Consider the following 20,756-nt stretch of genomic DNA (forward strand, 5'->3'; position numbering starts at 1 on the left):
ACCAAAGTTGCCACTGGGGAGAAGACTTCACACCAAGTTAAATCTGATCTTCCCAGATCTGTTGGGGGGGGGTGGGGGTGAAACAGCATCAGGAATGCTAATAATGGACACAGGATTCCACTAAGAGACACAGTTTCTTTCAGGGGATGATGTTTGGTGTAGGAACCACAGGGATGGCCCTGCACGGATAAGAGACATGGTCAGCATAAAGTCACATCCGATGACATACAAAGTTCGGGGAGGTGAGGCAGTCCTGAACAAAGCCACGGACCACACAAACGCTACAAATTCACAAACGGGACAGGAGCAAAACAGCCTTTCTGACTGTTTCAGAACCCGTGGATTCTCCCTCTCTGTCAGGCATTGAAGATACCTCCGAATCTGAGATGGACACAACAGATGTCACCACTTCAACACCTATGCCACCTGAAGAAGAGAATGAATTCCTTCTGGGGCACTCTGAGCGCAAGAGGCCATCTACTGTGTGTTACATGCCACCTGTATCAGAGGGAGAGTTGGAGGAACTTGACTCGTTGCTAAAATTCTCCAGGAAGGGTGTTTTACAAATAAAAAATGTCCTCTACGTCCTCAGACTCAGATGGGCCGGGATGGAGTGATTGTAATGATGTCTGCCAGGTGGACCTCATAAAATATGAGTTTCCTGATTGGACCAGGTTAATGACAGATATAAGCAGGAGTATCAGAGTTTCTGTTCACTCTGAGAGCCAGCTCTGAGGGAGCTGGATCGGTGTTAAGTATTCTCTCTGCATAAATAAAGGGTGACTTGGTGGCAGGAAACCCGCTTCAGTGAAGTTAATTCAGCTACCCTTTCAGGCAGCGAGTTCCAGATACTTATTACCTTCTGAGTGAAAAATCTTCTTAAATCCTTTCCAACCCTCCTGGTCTCAATCATAAATCTCTGCCTCCTGGTAGCTCACCCTTCTACTGAAAGGAAAGGTTTGTTCCTATCGACACAGATCATCCCTCAGCTTTCTCTGCTCCAAGGAAAATAAACCCATCCAATCCTCAGAGCTGAAGCACTCACATTAATCTCAGTCTTGGAGATTTGCTGGTTGAGGAATTTTAAAGATTCACAACCCTCTGTGTGCAAATATGTTTCCTCATCTATGACCAAAATGACCAGCCCTTTGTCCTGAGATTATGCCCCCTTATTCTTGACTCTCCAGCCAGACCGTGAATATTTGGTGACCTATGTTAGACCATGGAAATACTGCCTCTCCACTGCACTAAGGCTGGCCTGATCAAAGATTAAGGGCAGCAACAATTCTGCCCTTCAACCAAGTATTCCCATCAAGTAACCCAACCAAAGAGAAATACCCCATCTTTCCTCTTTTGTTTTAATATGCAATTTAAAATTCTGGTCAATCGTAAAACATTTAAAACAATACTTGTATTCAGAAGAAAGACTTGCATTTTTAGAGAACCAGATCATCAAACATCTCAAAGCACTCTCCAGCCAATAAGGTACTTTCGAAGGGTAATCCCTGTTGTAGGGAAGAAAAGCACTTGCACAGGCAAATTCCCACAAACGGCAAGGTGGTAATGACCAGATAATCTTTTATCTAATTTTGTGCTATTAATTGAGGGACATAAATCCCACTCTCTTCTATTCCATGGAATCTTTGCACCCACCAGAGCAGGGCAAACGATATTTAATACTGAAATAAAACACAATGCCTCTGAGATTATGGCACCCCACTGGAGCGGATGCATCAATGTTTGTTGAACTCAAAATCTTGCAGTTTATCAGCAAATATGCTACTGCTTGAACCACCGTCAACATCTTGCAGTAGTAAATTATTTTCCCATGAGCAAACAAGGCTGCCAAAGCTGCGTACCCCAAACATTTTGCGGGTTACTGCTGCTAAGCCAAGTTAATCAGAAAATCCCAGCTTCTGTACCTGACCTGGGTTAACCTTTATCAACCTTAAATAATAAGTAGTGTACTGTTCACCTCAATAGTTCCAGTCTAGGTACCAGACTGCACTATGCATCACATCTAGTGTCATGCCCTGCTTTACACTTACTTGCGAATTTGAATTGCTTTGCGAAGATTGCCAGACTCAAAATGTGAGTAGAACTTCAGGGAAATGTCATCTTCTGATGTAACCAATGGAAGACTGTTGGGACAAATGAAAATCAGAAGTGGTTGGTAGGAATTGACACTTGAACCTGAAATAAAAATTACGACACATATTTATAATCAAACAGATGAAAGTGAGGTCTGTAGATGCTGGAGATTAGAGTCAAGAGTGTGGTGCTGGAAAAGCACAGCAGGTCAGGAGGCATCTGAGGAGCAGAAGAGTCGATGTTTCGGGCAAAAGCCCTTCATCAGGAAAGCCCTTTATAATCAAACAGCTTACTTTCAGACACATGTTATTGCCTGACCCAAGGCAGTAATTTTATCTGCTAATAGTCACACCATTGTGACAGCAATGCAATGGAATCAGATCTAAAGAACTTCTGCTGCAATAAAAGTACTCATTTTGCAGCAAATGCTTTACGGGTGTTGGCCAGTTTTATGTTATTCCTGATGAAGGGCTTATGTCCGAAACGTCAATTTGCCTGCTCCTCGGATGCTGCCTGATTTGCTGTGCTTTTCCAGCACCACACTCTTGACTCTGATCTCCAGCATCTGCAGCCCTCACTTGCTCCTAGTTTTAAGCTATTGCCTTATTATTTATGCTGCAACTTGCAGTCCCTTTAAGAATAACCTGTTAAGGCCACAGGTAGACATGTCTTTTTTCCCCTCAGAGTCCAAGAAATGTTCAGCTCCTTCAGGACAAATACATCTTGCAGCAGAAGTTTCAAATTCACAACGCAGCCCTCACTTACCTATGCAAGCTGATACCTAAGTCAAGCAAAGGCATATACCACACACCAATTTTTCGCCTTCATCGACAATTGCTTCCAACTCATAATAAGGTTGTGTTTCCCAGTCACCGGACAAATAGAAGATCATTTTGCTCTTGTTCAGACAAATTTCCAAGTTGCCAAGATTTTTTATTCTCTCCTGGAATGAGTCAATCACTGGCTGGGTCAGCATTTACTGCCTGTACCTAGTTGCCCTTGAGAAGATGGTGGTGACTTCCTCTTGAACCACTGCAGCTATAGATAGATCCACAATTCTTTAAGGGAGGGATTTTTAGGCTTTCGACCAATGACAGTGAAGGAACAGTGATTTAAGTTCAATATGAGTGGCTTGGAGGGGATCATGAAGGTGGTGATATTCCCAAGTATCTGCTGCTCTTGCCCCTTCAGATGTAAGTGATTGTAAGTTTGGAAAGTGGCATTGAACAGCAATTTAGGGGTAATTTTTCTCAGAATCTCTAGGCTAAAAGTGCGCCTTTCTAAGATTCTCCAATTCCGTGAAGGTGACGCAAAATAGAATGATAGAATGAAGCCGATGTTTGTCATTTGCCACCCCAAAAACAACCTCGAAGCAGGGGGATGAATTTGTTGGCTCCTTTATGAGTTAATTGACGCACATACGAAGAAAGACTTGATAAAAATTGTGCTTTTTCATTAGCAAAATAAACCAATTACCTGACGAAGGAGCAGTGCTCTAAAAGCTTGTACTTTCAAATAAACTTGTTGTACTATAATCTGGTGTTGTGTGATTTTTAGCCTCATTGGAAAAGAGGAGATTTCAGTAAGTAGCAATCCTGTCCTGTCCATTTATTTTGCTTTGTTTATCCAGTGCACTGCATCAGCAAAACACTTACATTTACACAGGTGCAGCATAGTTTGATAACCATTTTCTTTACAATCTTCAACCCAAGTAAATCATCCTCTATCAGATGTAAAGTGGATTGACTCACCTGTCAGCATCAAAAACGACTTTGTTTAGAATATCCCCCGGACTGACTAAACGTTGAATATCTTCAAATATCTTGTCCCTGGAACCATTAATAAGTACAGCATTTCAAAATCATTTCATTACAAACCAATAGAAATCTTTTAACAAGGGCATTAACTTCCGGTCACATGGCCTGGACTTCAGGATAGAGCTGGTAACTACAGGCCAGCCAGCTGAGATGGCAATGCGAAAACGTTTGGAAATGATGACCCAAGAGAACATTAACAGGCAGTCAGTCATACAGTCATAGTCATGGAGATGTACAGCATGGAAACAGACCCTTCGGTCCAACTCGTCCATGCCAACCAGATATTCCAACCCAATCTAGTCCCACCTGCCAACACCTGACCCATATCCCTCCAAACCCTTCCTATTTATATATCCATCCAAGTGCTTCTTAAATGTTGTAATTGTACCAGCCTCCACCACTTCCTCTGGCAGCTCATTCCATACACGTACCACCCTCTGCGTGAAAAAGTTGCCCCTTCGGTTTCTTTTATATCTTTCCCCTCTCACCCTAAACCTATTCCCTCTAGTTCTGGACTCCCCTACCCCAGGGAAAAGACTTTGTTGACTTATCCTATCCACGCCCCTCATTATTTTATAAACCTCTATAAGGTCACACCTCAGCCTCCGACGATCCAGGAAAAACAGCCCTAACCTATTCAACCTCTCCCTATAGCTCAAATCCTCCAACCCTGGCAACATCCTTGTAAATCTTTTCTGAACCTTTTCAAGTTTCACAACATCTTTCCGATAGGAAGGAGACCAGAAATCCGTGCAATATTCCAAAAGTGGCCAAACTAATGTCCTATACAGCCACAACATGACCTCTCAACTCCTGTACTCAATACTGTGACCAATAAAGGAAGGCATACCAAACGCCTTCTTCACTATCCTATCTACCTGTGACTCCACTTTCAAGGAGCTATGTACCTGCACTCCAAGGTCGCTTTGTTCAGCAACACTCCCTCAGACCTTACCATTAAGTGTATAACTTCTGTTAAGATTTGTTTTCCCAAAATGCAACACCTCAAATTTATCTAATTCATCTGCCACTTCTCAGCCCATTGGTCCATCTGATCAAGATCCCATTTTAATCTGAGGTAACCTACTTCGCTGTCCACTACACCTCCAATTTTGGTGTAATCTGCAAACTTACTAACTATACTCTTATGCTCCCATCCAAATCATTTATGTAAATGATGAAAAGTAGTGGACCCAGTTAAGCATGGACTAATACAGATGAGTCTGTATGGATTAGTTAAGGGACAAATTGACTGATCTGACTTTTGTGATGAGTTCACCAGCCAGGGTAATGCAGTTGATGTTGTTTATATGACTTTCAAAAGGCTTTTGACAGAATATCAAATATTGGGTTTGTTAGCAACATTGAAATTTATGGGAAAAGAAGATATTAGCAACATAGATACCAAATTGACAAAGTGGTAGTGAAGAGAGAATTGTGGCATTGGTGGATTTTTGGGCAGAGGCATATTGGGAAATTCTTCGATTCTGTTCAGTGTGAAAATTTAACATACTTAATGGCTAACATTTGGGGTACAGGGTACAGTTTTGAAATTTGCAGGTGACATGAAATGGAAAATGTAGTAAACACTGAGTAGTAAACTCAATGAGGACATTCAAGAGGCTCATGATCTGAGCCACTCATGTTTAGCAACTGTAATCTGATGATGCATTAACTAACTTGGCACAGCATCAATTCTGCCACAATCTATTTAATTAAACAGGAGGAGACCAATACCCAGGCACGATCCCATGTGGGCAATTTTCAGCAGCACTGTATCCTGATCTCTGCAGTTTGTTAGGTGGCTAACAGCCCAGTTTCTAGGAGGGTCACCAAGGTTTCAGGTAGCTATGCAATTACATTAGCCTAGCTATAGGATGACCTTTCAGAACGTTGTACAGAACTATTTTGGCTCTGATCACTACCTACCCACGGGGAGGTGAGTAGAGTTGTGGCTTAGGATGTGGTGCAATGAGGAGACTATTATCTTCTGCCAACTCTGTCCTGCCCTTGCAACCTTTACGTCACTCTACTCGCTGGCTGCCCATCAGAAGCCCCATAAGAAGCTTCTTTGTTTAAGTCCCTATCAACGTCTGTCTCCATTTGGCAAAGCTGATTAAATACTTTGTCCGTGATGGAGCTGTGTTCATGAGGGAGTAACTGCTCATTGACAGAAGTCTGAGCATTTACAAGAGATACAAAGACTGGTCTTATGGGCAATGCAATAAGATACCGGTGTGCAGATATCCCAGGGGTGATACACACCCCTCAGCGGACTACTCAATTTCAGTGCTGTGCTCCAAAACTCCATACATAGTGGGATAGACACTTCCATTCAAAGTAATAGAACATAAGGAACCTGTTATAGTACTAAAAGATTTGTTGTTTTTAATAAAGGATTGGTCCCGAGGTCACGGTTTCCTCTCCATACAAACTATGGAGAGACATAAGAGATAAAAAAAAACTGCAGATGTTAGTGATATGGCCACCCCACCCAATCTGTCAACTAGGGGTCAATAATTAGCTGCATGGATCAGTTAGTTCAGTTGGTAGGGTGGCGATGCAGAATGATGCCAACAGCGCTGGTTAAATTCCTGCACTGGCTGAGGCTACCATGACAGTTCTGCCTCTGCAATCTCACTCTTCTCCTGGAGGTGTGGTGACACTCAGGTTAAACTCATGACTAGTCATCTCTCTCTCATGAGATAGAGTAGCCTTATGGTCTACTGAGGCTATGGCAACTTTCTTTAATTAGCTAGACAAGCGCCATGTAATGACTGTCTAAACTAAGAGGGAGCATCACCATATTCTAATTTCATGAGATTATCACCGATGACCATTCAGATTGAATATAAACGCCAATGGGTCACTTGCATAAACATTGTTCAAGAAGGTCAGGGACTGGGCATTCCACGGTCTCCTCCACCACCCTTCCTATGCTTCCACCACCTACAAGGCAGAAGTCAGAGTTTGATGAAATGCAGACATTCTTCTAATCTTAAACTATTCAAAATGGCACCAGACTGAGCGACAGTTGAACCTTTTCACTGTATGTTACTGTATTATTCACTGTAAGATACAAGTGACAATAAATCAGTCACACACAGCTGCAACAATACTTATACACAATCCAGGACAAAGCTTGATCAATACTTCATCCACTTGCCCATTTATCAGAATATTACCAAAACACTACAGCTGATGAACAAGACCTTTTCACCACTGGTATACCTTAGTTACAATGTGCTCTATGTGCAGAATGTGTTGCAATGTCATGCCAAGACCTCTTTGGCAAACTTCTAAATCCAACATCATTTAAACCTCAGAAGGACACTGAAAGTAAATGTACATGAATGCTAATATCTTCAAATTAAACAATATCCTGACAAGTACATATCTCATCATTCCGTCATCATGAAAAGCCTGGAACTCCTTATATGGGAATGGGTTGATATTCAGTAAGCTACTTGGATCTGCAACACCTCCTCCCCATTCATCACATCTGTCTGGATCTCCTATAATTGGGAGTTAGGAATCAGGTTCACATCTCTGTAAGTAGGAGCTATATCACAGGAACAAACCCAGAGTCTGATTTGCTGGAGGAATAAGCAATGGGAAGAAATCAGCTGTTTCATGGCATGGTGGCTCAGTGGTTAGCACCGTTGCCTCACAGCACCAGGGTCCCGAGTTCAATTCCAGACTCAGGCGACTGTCTGTGTGGAGTTTGCACATTCTCCCTGTCTCTGTGTAGGTTTCCTCCAGGTGTTCCGGTTTCCTCCCACAGTCCAAAGATGTGCAAATCTGGTGAAATGGCCATGCTAAGTTGTCCATGGTGCTAGGTTCATTAGTCAAAGGGAAATGAGTCTGGGTGGGTTACTCTTCGGAGGGTCGGTGTGGACTGGTTGGGCCGAAGAGCCTGTTTCCATACTGTAGGGAATCTAATCTAATCTAGAAAGAGAGTAAAAATGAGGAGATCACTTGCTGTCATTCCTCAGGGACAGTTTGTGAACATGCTGCTCTGATGTGGTTGGGAGTAGATTGAATGTCATGAGAGTGTCAGTGGACGGGTTAACTTAACATTAACAAATATTAAAAGAACTAAGCAAACATACCAGCATAAAACACTTCTGAATATCAATGGTTTACCTTTGATGTCCAGACCACTGACCAGTCAGTGGCTCCTGATAGACAGGAGAGATGTGACCCCAATAATCTGGAAACGCTAGTGATTTGTAATCGGAGGCTGATCTTGTTTTCTCTGCCATCGTGGTGTAAACATGTGGATCGTGGAATGGAACCATCTCTCTACGCATTTGTGAAAGCTCATACCCAGCATGTTGACCATTCTGCTCACTGTCAATAGACCAGCTCTGACTGAGAAAGTGAGATCGTTCTTCACCAGTCATAGTTTGAATGCATGCTTTTGATGAATCCACACTGGGTCTCTGCATACTCAGATGCATCTTCTTCGTTTTATGTTTTGAAGGGTTCAAAGTGCACCCACCACTTGGTCCATTGGGATTTCTGCCTGAATCCTGGATGGAAGAAAAATAATTCTCTGTCAAACATTTAGAATTACTTTCTCCTCCACTGTCAGAGGAACCTGAAGATATTTGATGAGATCTTCTGTGTCCAACAGAGTTGTGTGGATTTGGTAAATCAATAATATCTTCTCGCCACTGTCTGCAACTCATGTGATTCTGAGAGGCAGAAGTTGTGAAGAATACTGAACTTAACACATCATTCTGATCTCTATTTTGATCGGTTGATATTGTGTACAAATTCTGTGGGAAACAAAATGAGGTGATGCAATGAAGACCAATTTGTAACTATTAGAATAAGAAGTTTTTAAAAATAGCGTTTGCTCCCAATGGAAAAAAATGTTTGCCATAATTCATCTACACATTCACATTCAATACTAGTGACGTAATGACAGCATCACATTAAAATTTAAAGTAGTTCTTGTGTGTAATATTCTGGAATTAGGATTTATTTAAAATAGAGACAGATTGCTTGCAGGCTGTCCTATGAAGGTTTTTGTTAAACAGGTCAGAAAGTTATTTTGACAGAAACCTAAGTGCATTAATTCTAAAAAGTCATGTGACTGCAGTCAAGTGCCTGGGAGAACCCTTGTGATGTTAATGGATAAAATGCTTATACTTTGTCTTTATGACAAGACTGTGAAACATATTAAGGTAATTAGTTTAATCTTGACTTCAGAACAGAAGGTTCAACATTAGCTCAGAAGAATCAAGGGTTCAATTCAGAAAGTAGGATAGTTTCTCCCAGTTGGGTAACCAACTCTTTCCAGTTCAATTCAGGGGAACCAGTCACCTCCACAGAAGTGTATTCAAAACACAAAAATGCCAGAAAATGACAATCTCCAAAAAAGGAGACACCAACCAAAAAGGAGATCTCCTGGACACTCAATAGCATTACAATCACTGAATACCCCACTATCAACAGTTTGAGGATTGCCATTGTTCAAAAACCCTGAACTGGACTAGCCATATAAATTTGGTTAAAAATCACATAACACCATGTTATAGTCCAACAGGTTTACTTGGAAACACTAGCTTTTGGAGCATTGCTCCATCAGGTGACAATGAAGGAATGGTAGTTTTTCATCAACCACCTGATAAAGGAGCAGTGCTCTGAAAGCTAGTGGTTCCAATTAAACCTGTTGGTCTATAACCTGGTATTGCGTGATTTTTAACTTTGTCCACCTCAGTCCAACACCAGCACCTCTGTATCATATAAAAACAGTAACTGTGCAAACAAGCCAGAGGCTAGGAACCTTGTAGCGATTAACTCACTTCCTGACTCCCTAAAGCCTGTCCATCATCTACAAGATACAAGTCAGGAGTGTGATGGAATACTCCCCACTTGACTGGATGAGTGCAGCTGCAGGAACACTCAAGAGGTTTGATACTACCCAGTGCAAAGCAGCCCACTTGATTGGCATCACATCTACAAACATCGATCCCTCTACTGTCGATACTCAATAGCAGCTGCATGTGCCATGGACTATATGCAATCCAGAAATTCATCCAAAATCCTTAGGCAGCACCTTCCAAACCCCAGGCCACTGCCATCTAGAAGGACAAGGGCAGCATACACCATCACCCGCATGTTCTTCTCCAAGTCACTCACCATCCTGATTTGGAAATATACCACCATTCCTTTAGTATTACTGATGGAAATCCTGGAGCTCTCTCTTTAATAGTACTGTGGTCTATCTACACAAAATGGATTGTACTGGCTCAATAAGGCAACTCAAACACCACCTTCTCAAGACCAAATAAGAATGGTCAATAAATGTTGGCCCAGCCAGTGACATCATATGCCATCACTGAATGAAAGAAAGTGATTTCTAGTTTGTGAACTAGGAGAGTCTGGGTAAAAATCTTCAACCTGCTGAGAACATTTTGTCAACTGCAGTGGGACCTATACAGGGCCGTTCTTCGTGAGCTCTCAACAACACATCTTATTCTCACATTTCTTACAACCTTTCCACACTTTTAAACCTCAATTCGACCTCTGTAAAAATTACTAACACAATGATCTCTTAATGCCTCACATTGTTCAATCACCCTATGACCTGTATGTCCTTGTGTTTTATGATCTGCTTGTACTGTATGCAAAACAAAACTTTTCACTGTACTGAGGTAAATGTGACAACAATTAAACAAATCAGTTGTGAAAGGTTTTTTTAAAAATATTCATTCACTGGTGGGACTTGGGCATCAATGGCTGGCCAGCATTTATTGCCCATCCCTAGCTGACTTTGAGAAAGTGGTGGAGAGATGCCTTCTTATTCCACTCCAGTCCACTTCTGTAGGTTGCCCCACAATGCCATGAGGGAGAGAATTTCAGATTTTGACCTAGCAATAGAACTTTCAGGTGGTGCTCCCATGAATCTTGACTTTCTAGAAGAAAGTGGTCATGGGTTTGGAAAGTGCTGTCGAGAAAACTTTGGCAAATTCCTGCTGTGCATCTTGTAGATGGTACATACTGCTGCTACTGAGCGTCGGTGGTGAAGGGAGCGGATGTTTGTGCATGTAGTGCCAGTCAAGTGGGCTGCTTTGTCCTGGATGGTGTCAAGCTTCGTGCGTGTTGTTGGAGCTGCCACCCAACCTGGCAAGTGTGGAGCATTCCTTTTGATTATTCGAGTGCGAACACAGAATGCTGAATGCTCCAACATATTACAGTACAGGAGGCCATTCAGCCCACTGATTGTTGTGGCCAGTTCTTTGCTTAAAAGCAACCCAAAACTAACTCCACTGTTTCAGTTTCACCCCACAGTCTCGTATCTTCCTCTGGTTCAAAATATTGATCCATTTTTGCATTCGTTGGGATACAATTGCTTCTATTTGCAGTATTACTCATGATAAAGCAATGTGCACTCCACCAATAATTACAGAATTTCTCCTAACCTGTCTTTTCAACAGAGTTAAACATTTACTTACAGGAAATGATAAATAATTGTTTCTAACAAACCAGAGACAGTTACTCTGAAGTATTCTGTCGCAGGAACGTCTCAGCAGTGACATAATTGTTAGTATAAGAAATTGTCAGTAAAATGTTATTGAACTTTCTCTATTTCATTTAATCTAATTAATTTTGATTAACAGACCCCACACTTGTGCTGTTTAGAATCATTATAAACCAGTACAGCATACATTTAATTTAAGAATAAATGTTTTTTCAGGCAACAGTGCAACTAATCAGCGGAACTATTTAAATGAATTTGACAGTATTCTCATCACAGATTCCCCCTCGGATTAATTAATTTTAAACTCAATGACATTTTGCTCAGACAGATTCCTGTATCATTCATTAATTTAAAAATAAAGTGTCTAGCTCTCAAACTTCCACAATATTATAATTTCCAAGTTATAGAAAAATAAAATGCAAATAGGCAACCAAATAGCAACATTTCGCTGTGGCTCATTCTTCCCCACTTGAATGTAAGACAATTCTGAAACGTTCACTTCCAAGAGATAACAACCAGATTAAGATTCTGAAATTCACGCCTGGAAGGTTGGTCCAATCGAGTGTTAAGCATTCTTGCAATTTCAACTGTTAAGCTACACTTGTAGCCAATGCAATCTTGATCTTGTGAGATCCCCACAGCCTGGGGTAACATTTCCAGCATGGGGAGTCAGTATTGCACTGGAAACGTCATCAGGGCACCTCATGTTTTGGTTTATGGGGTTAATCAAAAATAGAAACAGGAGTAGGTCCTTCAGCCCCTGCTCTGCCATTCAATAGGATCAAGGTGGATCCAAAACACCTCATGTCCACTTTCCCACCCTTTCCCCATAATCCTTGATTCCCCTACTGATCAAGATGCTAGCTATTTCAGACTAAAAGATTCACAGCAACTCTACTCCCTCAGCTCTCTGTGACAATGAGTTCCAAAGACAGACAACACCCTGAAAGGCAAAATTCCTCCCCCTTTCAGTCTTAAATTGGTGCCCTGTTATTCTGAGACTAAAAGCTTTGACAAAGGGTCAGTTAGACTTGAAACGTCAGCTCTTTTCTCTCCTTACAGATGCTGCCAGACCTGCTGAGATTTTCCAGCATTTTCTCTTTTGGTATCCTGAGACCAAGCTGTCTGGTCTTCGACTCTCCCACGAGGGGGAATATCCTCCCAGCATTGACCCTGAATCCAAGATATAGAATCCAATATATTTCAAAATCATTTTTTTTCATTGTGGATAGCAAATCCAAGCTCTTCCCTTTTCTACATGGCCAGAATTCTCCAGATGGTAGTTGACCACAGGTTTATCTTCCTGTTTCCTCACATTGGAATCACAAGGCTTTTTATTCAGTTAATGACCATCAGCGCAAAACAGTGTAGGGCGTATTAGATTTCCCTCCATTCTCCTGCATTTAGCTTTCCATTGCGTCGGCAACTCTCCTTTTCAGCCTTCCAGTCGCATACTGTCTTTCCTAATTACTCTCCCATTCGTCCTGCTTCCAAGTCAACAGTCACAAGGTGACAGGCACCAATTCTTATGCAATAAAATTAAATTGATCCCTTTATAATTAATGCACATTCCTAAAAAAGATTTCATGAGATGTTGTGAAACTTGAAAGGGTTCTGAAAAGACTTACAAGGATGTTGCCAGGGTTGGAGGATTTGAGCTATAAGGAAGAGGTTGAACAGGCTGGGGTTGTTTTTCCTGGAGTGTCGGAGGCTGAGGGGTGACCTTATACAGGTTTACAAAATTATGAGGGGCATGGATAGGATAAATAGGCAAAGTCTTTTCCCTGAGGTGAGGGAGTCCAGAACTAGAGGGCATAGGTTTAGGGTGAGAGGGGAAAGATATAAAAGAGACCTACGGGGCAACGTTTTCACACAGAGGGTGGTACATGTATGGAATGAGCTGCCAAAGGAATTGGTGGAGGCTGGTACAATTGCAACATTAAAGAGGCATTTGGATGGGAATATGAATAGGAAGGATTTGGAGGGATATGGGCCGGGTGCTGGCAGGTGGGATTAGATTGGGCTGGGATATCTGATTGGCGTGGACAGGTTGGATCAAAGGGTCTGTTTCCATACTGTACATCTCTATGACTCTAAGAGCTTTTTTAAACAAGTTGGCAAACTTTATTTAAGCAAACAGTAACAGCTTCCACTGATCTTCTAAAGAAATTACAAATTCTCCTCACGGTATTGCTTCCAAATCAAAGAAATCATATTGTATAATAAGATTGAAAATGCTAGAGAGAAACTCAACTGGTCTGGCAGAATGCATGGAGAAAGAAACAGAGTTAACACTTCAACTCTGATATGACTTCCTCAGAAGAGATAACATTGCTCTTCCCAACAATTATATATTGTTAGTGTCAGAAAGAAAAGTACACTCAGACTTTACATCTTTTTGGCTCAAATAACCCCCTGTATAAGAAACTGAAGTATTCCTGATTGCAATGTCTGCAGCACAGCTGTTTTCCTGTTTTTGCAATGCACGATATACTCAATAACAAAGCTGATGCCAATGGCAGGGGGTCTGAGAGGTAACTGACAACTGACTGTTGGTGAGACATTCCTGAAGTTCCAGGGGCATTTGGTATGTGTAAACGGAGCTCACGCATCAACCTTCCCAAGTCTGCTACAAGACAGTTTGGCTCTATGGAGCTTCAGATGCCTGTGCAGTGACAGAGTCAGCTCCGGCAAGAAGTGATTGACATGATGCCAACAGCAATGCCTCTGTCTGACAGCATCAATTTGAGCTGTGAGCTTTTGATTCATCATTACATCCCTCTAGCTTGTTGCCAGGTGGATTCAGAGGGAAATGGCAGCTAGCCTATGATTTAACCTACTGGCTTCCGACCAACTGGGAGATAATTATACTCTTTACATTATACTTGTAAATTATGTCACTAAACATGAGCATCACTGAGAAGACCAGCAGATCTCTAATTTCCCTTGAACTTAGTGGCTTGCAAGAGAACCTTTTTGGAGGAGAGCTAAGAGTCAAACATATGACAGTGGTTCTGGAATCACAAATAGATCCAAAGATTTCCTTCTCTCAAAGGTATTACTAAACTAGACATGCTTTTATGATGACTGATGATAGTTTCATGGTCAACATCACTGTGACCAACTTTCACCTCCGTATTTATTCATGAAGTGAATTCTTAAATTCCACCAGCCGCTGGTGGAATAAAACAATGAACTGCAGATACTAGGATCTGAAAGAAAAGCAGAAAATCCTGGAGAAGCTTAGCAGGTCTGGCTGCATTGGGTGGAGAGACAGTTACCATTTCGAATCCAGTGTACTGTCAAAGGGGAGTCAATAGATGTGATGTTGGAAAAGCACAGCAGGTCAGACAGCATCCAAGGAACAGGAAAATCAACATTTCAGACATTAACCCCTTCGTCAGGACTGAGGGGGAGGGAGCCTGGACATACGTAGAGGGAGCAAGTTGGGGCTGGTGGAAGGAGGGAGGGGTAGGATGATGATAGGTGGATGCAGGTAGGGGGTTATTGTGATTGGTCAGTGGAAGGGGTGGAGCAGCTAAGGGAGTAGGAAGGTTAGGTCAGGTCAGTGAGGCAAAGAGGAGGGGGGGTCGCTGGACATGGGATAAGGCTGGAAGTGGAGGGATTCTGAAGCTGGTGAAGTCAATGTTGACACCATTGGGCTGTAAGTTCCCCAGGCAAAATATAAAGTGTTTCAGTTTCCATTTGGCCTCACTTTGACAGTGAAGGAGGCCAAGGATGGGCATGTTGCCAGGGGAATTGGGGGGCGGGGGGTGGGGGAATTAAAGCAGATGGCAACTGGAAGGGGAAATGTTAACTCTGTTTTTCTCTCGACAGATACTGCCAGAGTTTATCCAGCAATTTTTGTTTTGCCTATTAGTCTAAGTCCCTATGTCACTAACCTAGTGATATTATCACTATGCTACTGTCATAGTTAGAGATTTATAGTGAAGCCCAGGAATACAAGGCTATCAACAAAACCTTGTGGATTCAGAGAGCACTCCTAGCCAGTTGGAATTAGATTAGATTCCCTACAGTGTGGAAACAGGCCCCAACTCCACACTTACCCTCCGAAGAGTAACCCACCCGGACCCATTCCCCTATCCGATATTTACCCTGACTAATGTACCTAACACTATGGGCAATTTAGCATGGCCAATTCACCTGACCTGCACATCTTTGGACTGTGGGAGGAAACCGGAGCACCCAGAGGAAACCTACTCAGACACGGGGAGAATGTGCAAACTCCACATAGACAGTCGTCCAGGGCTGGAATTGAACCCAGGTCCTACTGAGCCACCATGAAATGACCTCAACTACACCATAAGACCATAAGACACAGGAGTGGAAGTAAGGCCATTCAGCCCATTGAGTCCACTCCGCCATTCAATCATGGCTGATGGACATTTCAATGCCACTTACCTGCACTCTCAATTTATCAATCTCTGCCTCGCAGACATTTAAAGTCCCGGCCTCCACCATGCTCTGTGGCAATGAATTCCACAGGCCCACCACTCTGACTGGAGAAATGTCTCCTCATTTCTGTTCTTAATTGACTCTGTAATTCTAAGGCTGTGCCCGTGAGTCCTAGTATCCCCTCCTTCTGGAAACAGTTTTCGCAGCATCCACCCTTGCTAAGCCAAGCATTATCTTGTAGGTTTCTATTAGATCTCCCCTCAACCTTCTAAACTCTAATTAATACAAATCCAGGATCCTCAGATGTTCATCGTATAGTAGGCCTACCATTCCAGCGATCATCCATGTGAATATCCGCTGGACACACTCCAGTGCCAATATGTCCTTCCTGAGGTGTGGGACCCAAAACTGGACACAGTATTCCAAATGGGGCCTAACCAGAACTTCATAAAGTCTCAGTAGCACATCACTGCTTTTACATTACAACCTTCTTGAGATAAAATGACAACATTACATTTGGTTTCTTAACCACGGACTCAACCTACAAGTCAACCTTTTGAGAATCCTGGACTAGCACTCCCAGATCCTTTTGTACTTAGACTTTATGAATTTTCTCACCATTTAGAAAATAGTTCATGCCTGTGTTCTTTTTTCCAAAGTGTGAGACCTCGCATTTGCTCACATTGAATTTCATCAGCCACTTCCTGGACACTCTCCTAAACTGTCTAAATTTTTCTGCAGCCTGCCCACCTCCTCAGTACTACCTGCCTGTCCACCTAACTTCGTATCATCGGCAAACCTCACCAGAATGCCCCCCAATCCCTTCATCCAGATCATTAATATATAAAGTGAACAGCTGGGGCCCCAACACTGAACCCTGCAGGACACCATTTGTCCCTAGCTGCCATTCCGAAAAAGAACCTTTTATCCCAACTCTCTGCCTTCTGTCAGACAGCCAATCCTCAATCCATCCCAGTAGCTCACCTCGAACACCACAAGCCCTGACCTTACTCAGCAGAACCCCATGAGACACTTTATCAAAGACCTTTTGGAGGTTTAGATACATAACATCTACTGGGTGTCACTGGTATAACCTACCTGTTTCCTCTTCAAATAATTCTAACAGGTTTGTCAGGCCTGACCTCCCCTTACTAAATCCATGCTGACTTGTTCTAATCCAATCCTGCACTTCCAAGACTTTAGAAATCTCATTCTTCATGATGAATTCTAGAATTTTACCTACAACTGAGATTAGGCTAATTGGCCTATAATTTTTTATTTTTGTCTTGATCCTTTCTTGACCAAGGGGGTTACAACAGCAATTTTCCAATCATCTGGGACTTTCCCTGACTCTAGTGGTTTTTGAAAGATTACACCCAACGCCTCCACTATTTGTTCAGCTACCTTCCTCAGAACTTTAAGATGTAGCCCATTGGGGCCAGGAGATTTATTAATTTTTAGTCCTTTAAGCTTTTCTAGCACTTTCTCTTTTGTAATGGCTACCATACTCAACTCTGCCCTCTAACTCTCCTTAATTGTTGGGATATTGCTCATGTCTTCCACTGTGAAGCCCGACACAAAGTATTTATTAATTTCTTCAGCTATTTCCTTATCTCCCATCACTAGCCTTCCTGCCTCAATTTGGAGTGGCCCAATTTCTACTTTTGCCTCTCGTTTGTTTCTTATGTATTGAAAGAAAATTTTACTATCATTTCTAATATTACTGACCAGCTTACCTTCATATTTGATCCTATCCTTCCTTATTTCTCTCTTTGTTATCCTCTGTTGCTTTTGTAGTCTTCCCAATCTTTTGATTTCCCAATGTTTATAGGCTCTCTCTTTTTCTATGATACATTTCCTGACTTACTTTGTCAGCCATGGCTCTTTAATCCCCCATCGGATAATCTTTCTTTTCTTTGGGATGAACCTCTATACTGTGTCCTCAGTTACACCCAGAAACTCCTGCCATTGTTGCTCTACTGTCTTCCCCACTAGGCTCTGCTTCCAGTCAATTTTCGTCAGTTCCTCCCCCTTGCCCCTGTAATTACCTTTATTAAACTGTAACACCATTACATCCGATTTGGCCTTCTCTCGTTCAAACTGCAGACTAAACTCTTCCATATTATGATTGCTGCCTCCTAAGTGTTCCCTTACTTTAAGATCTTTTATAAAGTTGGGCTCATTACATAACACTAATCCCAGAATAGCCTGCTCCCTTGTGGGCTCCATTAGAGCTGTTCCAAAAAGCCATCCTGAAAGCTTTCCATGAATTCCCTTTCTTTGGATCCACCGGCAACATTATTCACCCAGTCCATTTGCATGTTGAAGTCCCCCATGATCACCGTGACACTGCCTTTCTGACATGCCCTATCTATTTCCTGGTACATCTTGTGCCCCTGATCCTAACCACAGCTGGGAGGTCTGTACATAACTCCCATTATGGTTTTTTTGCGTTTGTGGTTCCTCAACTCCACCCACACAGACTCCATATCATCTGACCCTATGTCATTCAGTGCCATAGATTTAATTTCATTTTTAACTAACAAGGCACCCCGGCCCCCTTTGCCCACCACCCTGTCTTTTCGATAAGTTGTAAATCCTTGGATGTTTAACTGCCAGTTCTGATCCCCCTGCAACCATCTCTCTGTGATGCCTACCACATCATAATCATTCCTGGTGATCTCTGCTGTTAATTCAACTACTTTGTTATGAATACTGCGAGCATTCAGGTAAAGCACCTTAATGCTAATTTTCTTATCCTCGTTATTTCCATCACCTTTAGTAGTATATCCTAAGTTATCCTAGCTTTTTGCTTCATTCCTAGCCTGCCTTGAACTTAAAGCCTGCACACATGCCTAACCTGCGGCTTATCTTTCTACTTGACTCCATAATCCCTGCTGTTTTCCCTTTCCCCTGACTCACAAGTTTAAAGTCCTAGTGACCACCCTATTTGTCCTTTTCACCAGAATACTGGTTCCAGATTGGTTCAGGTGGAGACCGTTCCATCGGTACAAATCTCTCCAATTCCAAAACTGATGCCAATGTCCCATGAAAGGGAATCCTTCTTCCCCACACCAATCTCTTAGCCACGTGTTTACTTCCCTAACTTTCTTATTCCTATGCCAATTAGCACCAGGCTCGGGCAGTAACCCAGAGATTATGACCCTTGAGGACCTGTTCTTCATATTCCTTCCCTACACTACATGCTGGCAGGGGAAAACATCAACCTTAAAAACCCCACAAAGGGCGTCACAAGATCACTCATATTTTAACTTCACCCCCTTCGCCCAATGTTTCTGCCAACCTGAGAGAAGGTTAAAGTTTCACACCCAACCTTCTTGCGACTATTTATTCTACATTTATGAAATAATCAGAGTTCAATGGAAAGCTGCAAGTGATGGAGTGGTTAGAATTTAATCTAAGAATTCAAAAGATGTTACACAGCGACAGCTAAACAAGTATTTTATAGTATTTGAAGCTTGCGATTAGATTTCAACCCTAAATTTATTCCGTTGTACGTACACCAGCGAATTTCCCCCGGGGCTGCTCTCAGATTCCTTTGAATTGCGTTTCGCTCAGTTTTGTGTACACAACAACTCATTTGATGGCTCACCTCATGTTTCTGGGCAGCTGCAACCATGCATTACAACAATTAAAGACTGCATTGTTGTAGAAAAAACACTGGGAATGTTAATCGTGTTTAACCGACACAGTCCCAGGAGGCCATTAAATTTGATGTCTTATTAAACAACTGGAAGTTAAAGGGGTTGGGGAGGCAAAATCTTCCAAAGAATGTAATGGATTCTAAGTGGAGGTGGAATTTATAATGAAACACCAGTAAATATTAGAAAAGATAAATAAATAATGGATGGGCTGCAGCACTAAAATATGACAAGACCTCTGGCTCAGACGGAGAACAAAATAAATAAAGAAGGAACCAATAATGGGCAGCACGGAGGCTCAGTGGTTAGCACAGCTGCCTCACAGCAATAGGGACCCAGGTTCAATTCCAGCCTGGGGCGACTGTCTGTGCGGGGTTTGCACATTCTCCCCGTGTCTGCGTGGGTTTCCTCCGGGTGCTCTGGTTTTCTCCCACAATCCAAAGATGTGCGGGCCAGGTGAATTGGCCATGCTAAATTGTCCATAGTGTTTGGCGCATTAGTCAGAGGGAGATAGGTCTGAGTGGGTTGCTCGGAGGGTCGGTGTGGACTGCTTGGGCTGAAGGACCTGTTTCCACACTTTAGGGAATCTAATCTAATCATAATTTAAATTAGACACATTTTAGAATAGCCTTTTTGGAGGATTACTTGAAAACTTAAAAGGAAACATAGAAAAAAGGAGTCAAGTAGGCCATTCAGCCCTTCAGAGTCTACTTCATCATTCAGTAGGGTCTCAGCTGAATTGAAAACTCTGTTCCTGCTTTCTCCCCATAGCCTTTGATTGCTTTAGCCCTAAGAACAATAAGTAATTCCTTCTTGAAGGCTTGCAATGTTTTGGCCTTAGCCACTTTCTGTGGCAAAAATATCCCTTCTGTGCATGAATTGGAAGCATTAATCATCATGTTAATCATCAGGAAGTCATTAAATTTGATGTTTTCAAAAGTAAATGGATAGTAACTCATTTTATAAAAAGTTACACAAGAATACTCTGGAGTCAGGGTTCCCTCTAATTTTCCTTGCTTTATGCATCCACTTTTACTTTCAATGCATGATCGCTTTAAGTCAGGCATGCGGTTGAATATGCATGTATCTCAAAGGGACCATTAGCAGTCTGCCTACTGATCTCCATATCCCCCATTTGCTGGGTATTCGCCCAGCTTAAAGGGAGCAATGCAGAGAACTGCAGGCCAACCTGAAGTCATCAAAATGGCATCCTGAAGGAAGCAGTGTGAAGCAGGAACAAGGGCTGTTTGTGAATGAGATGATGTGTGTATGTCA

The 20,756-nt window shown here is 42.3% G+C and overlaps 1 protein-coding gene across 1 annotated transcript in view; it reads right to left on the reverse strand.

Moving 5' to 3' along the window:
* LOC132834190 (cytosolic carboxypeptidase 4) overlaps positions 1-20,756 on the reverse strand; it is a 248,579-nt gene that overhangs the window by 186,745 nt on the left and 41,078 nt on the right. Inside the window, exons 11-13 of the mRNA XM_060852856.1 lie at positions 8,055-8,443; positions 3,843-3,920; positions 2,049-2,141 (exon numbers count right to left, since the gene is read on the reverse strand). Of these exons, the coding sequence (XP_060708839.1) occupies positions 2,049-2,141; positions 3,843-3,920; positions 8,055-8,443 (560 nt within the window). The remainder of the gene's footprint in view (positions 1-2,048; positions 2,142-3,842; positions 3,921-8,054; positions 8,444-20,756) is intronic.

Source organism: Hemiscyllium ocellatum, chromosome 39, assembly GCF_020745735.1.
Source record: "Hemiscyllium ocellatum isolate sHemOce1 chromosome 39, sHemOce1.pat.X.cur, whole genome shotgun sequence".
Classification (NCBI taxonomy): domain Eukaryota; kingdom Metazoa; phylum Chordata; class Chondrichthyes; order Orectolobiformes; family Hemiscylliidae; genus Hemiscyllium; species Hemiscyllium ocellatum.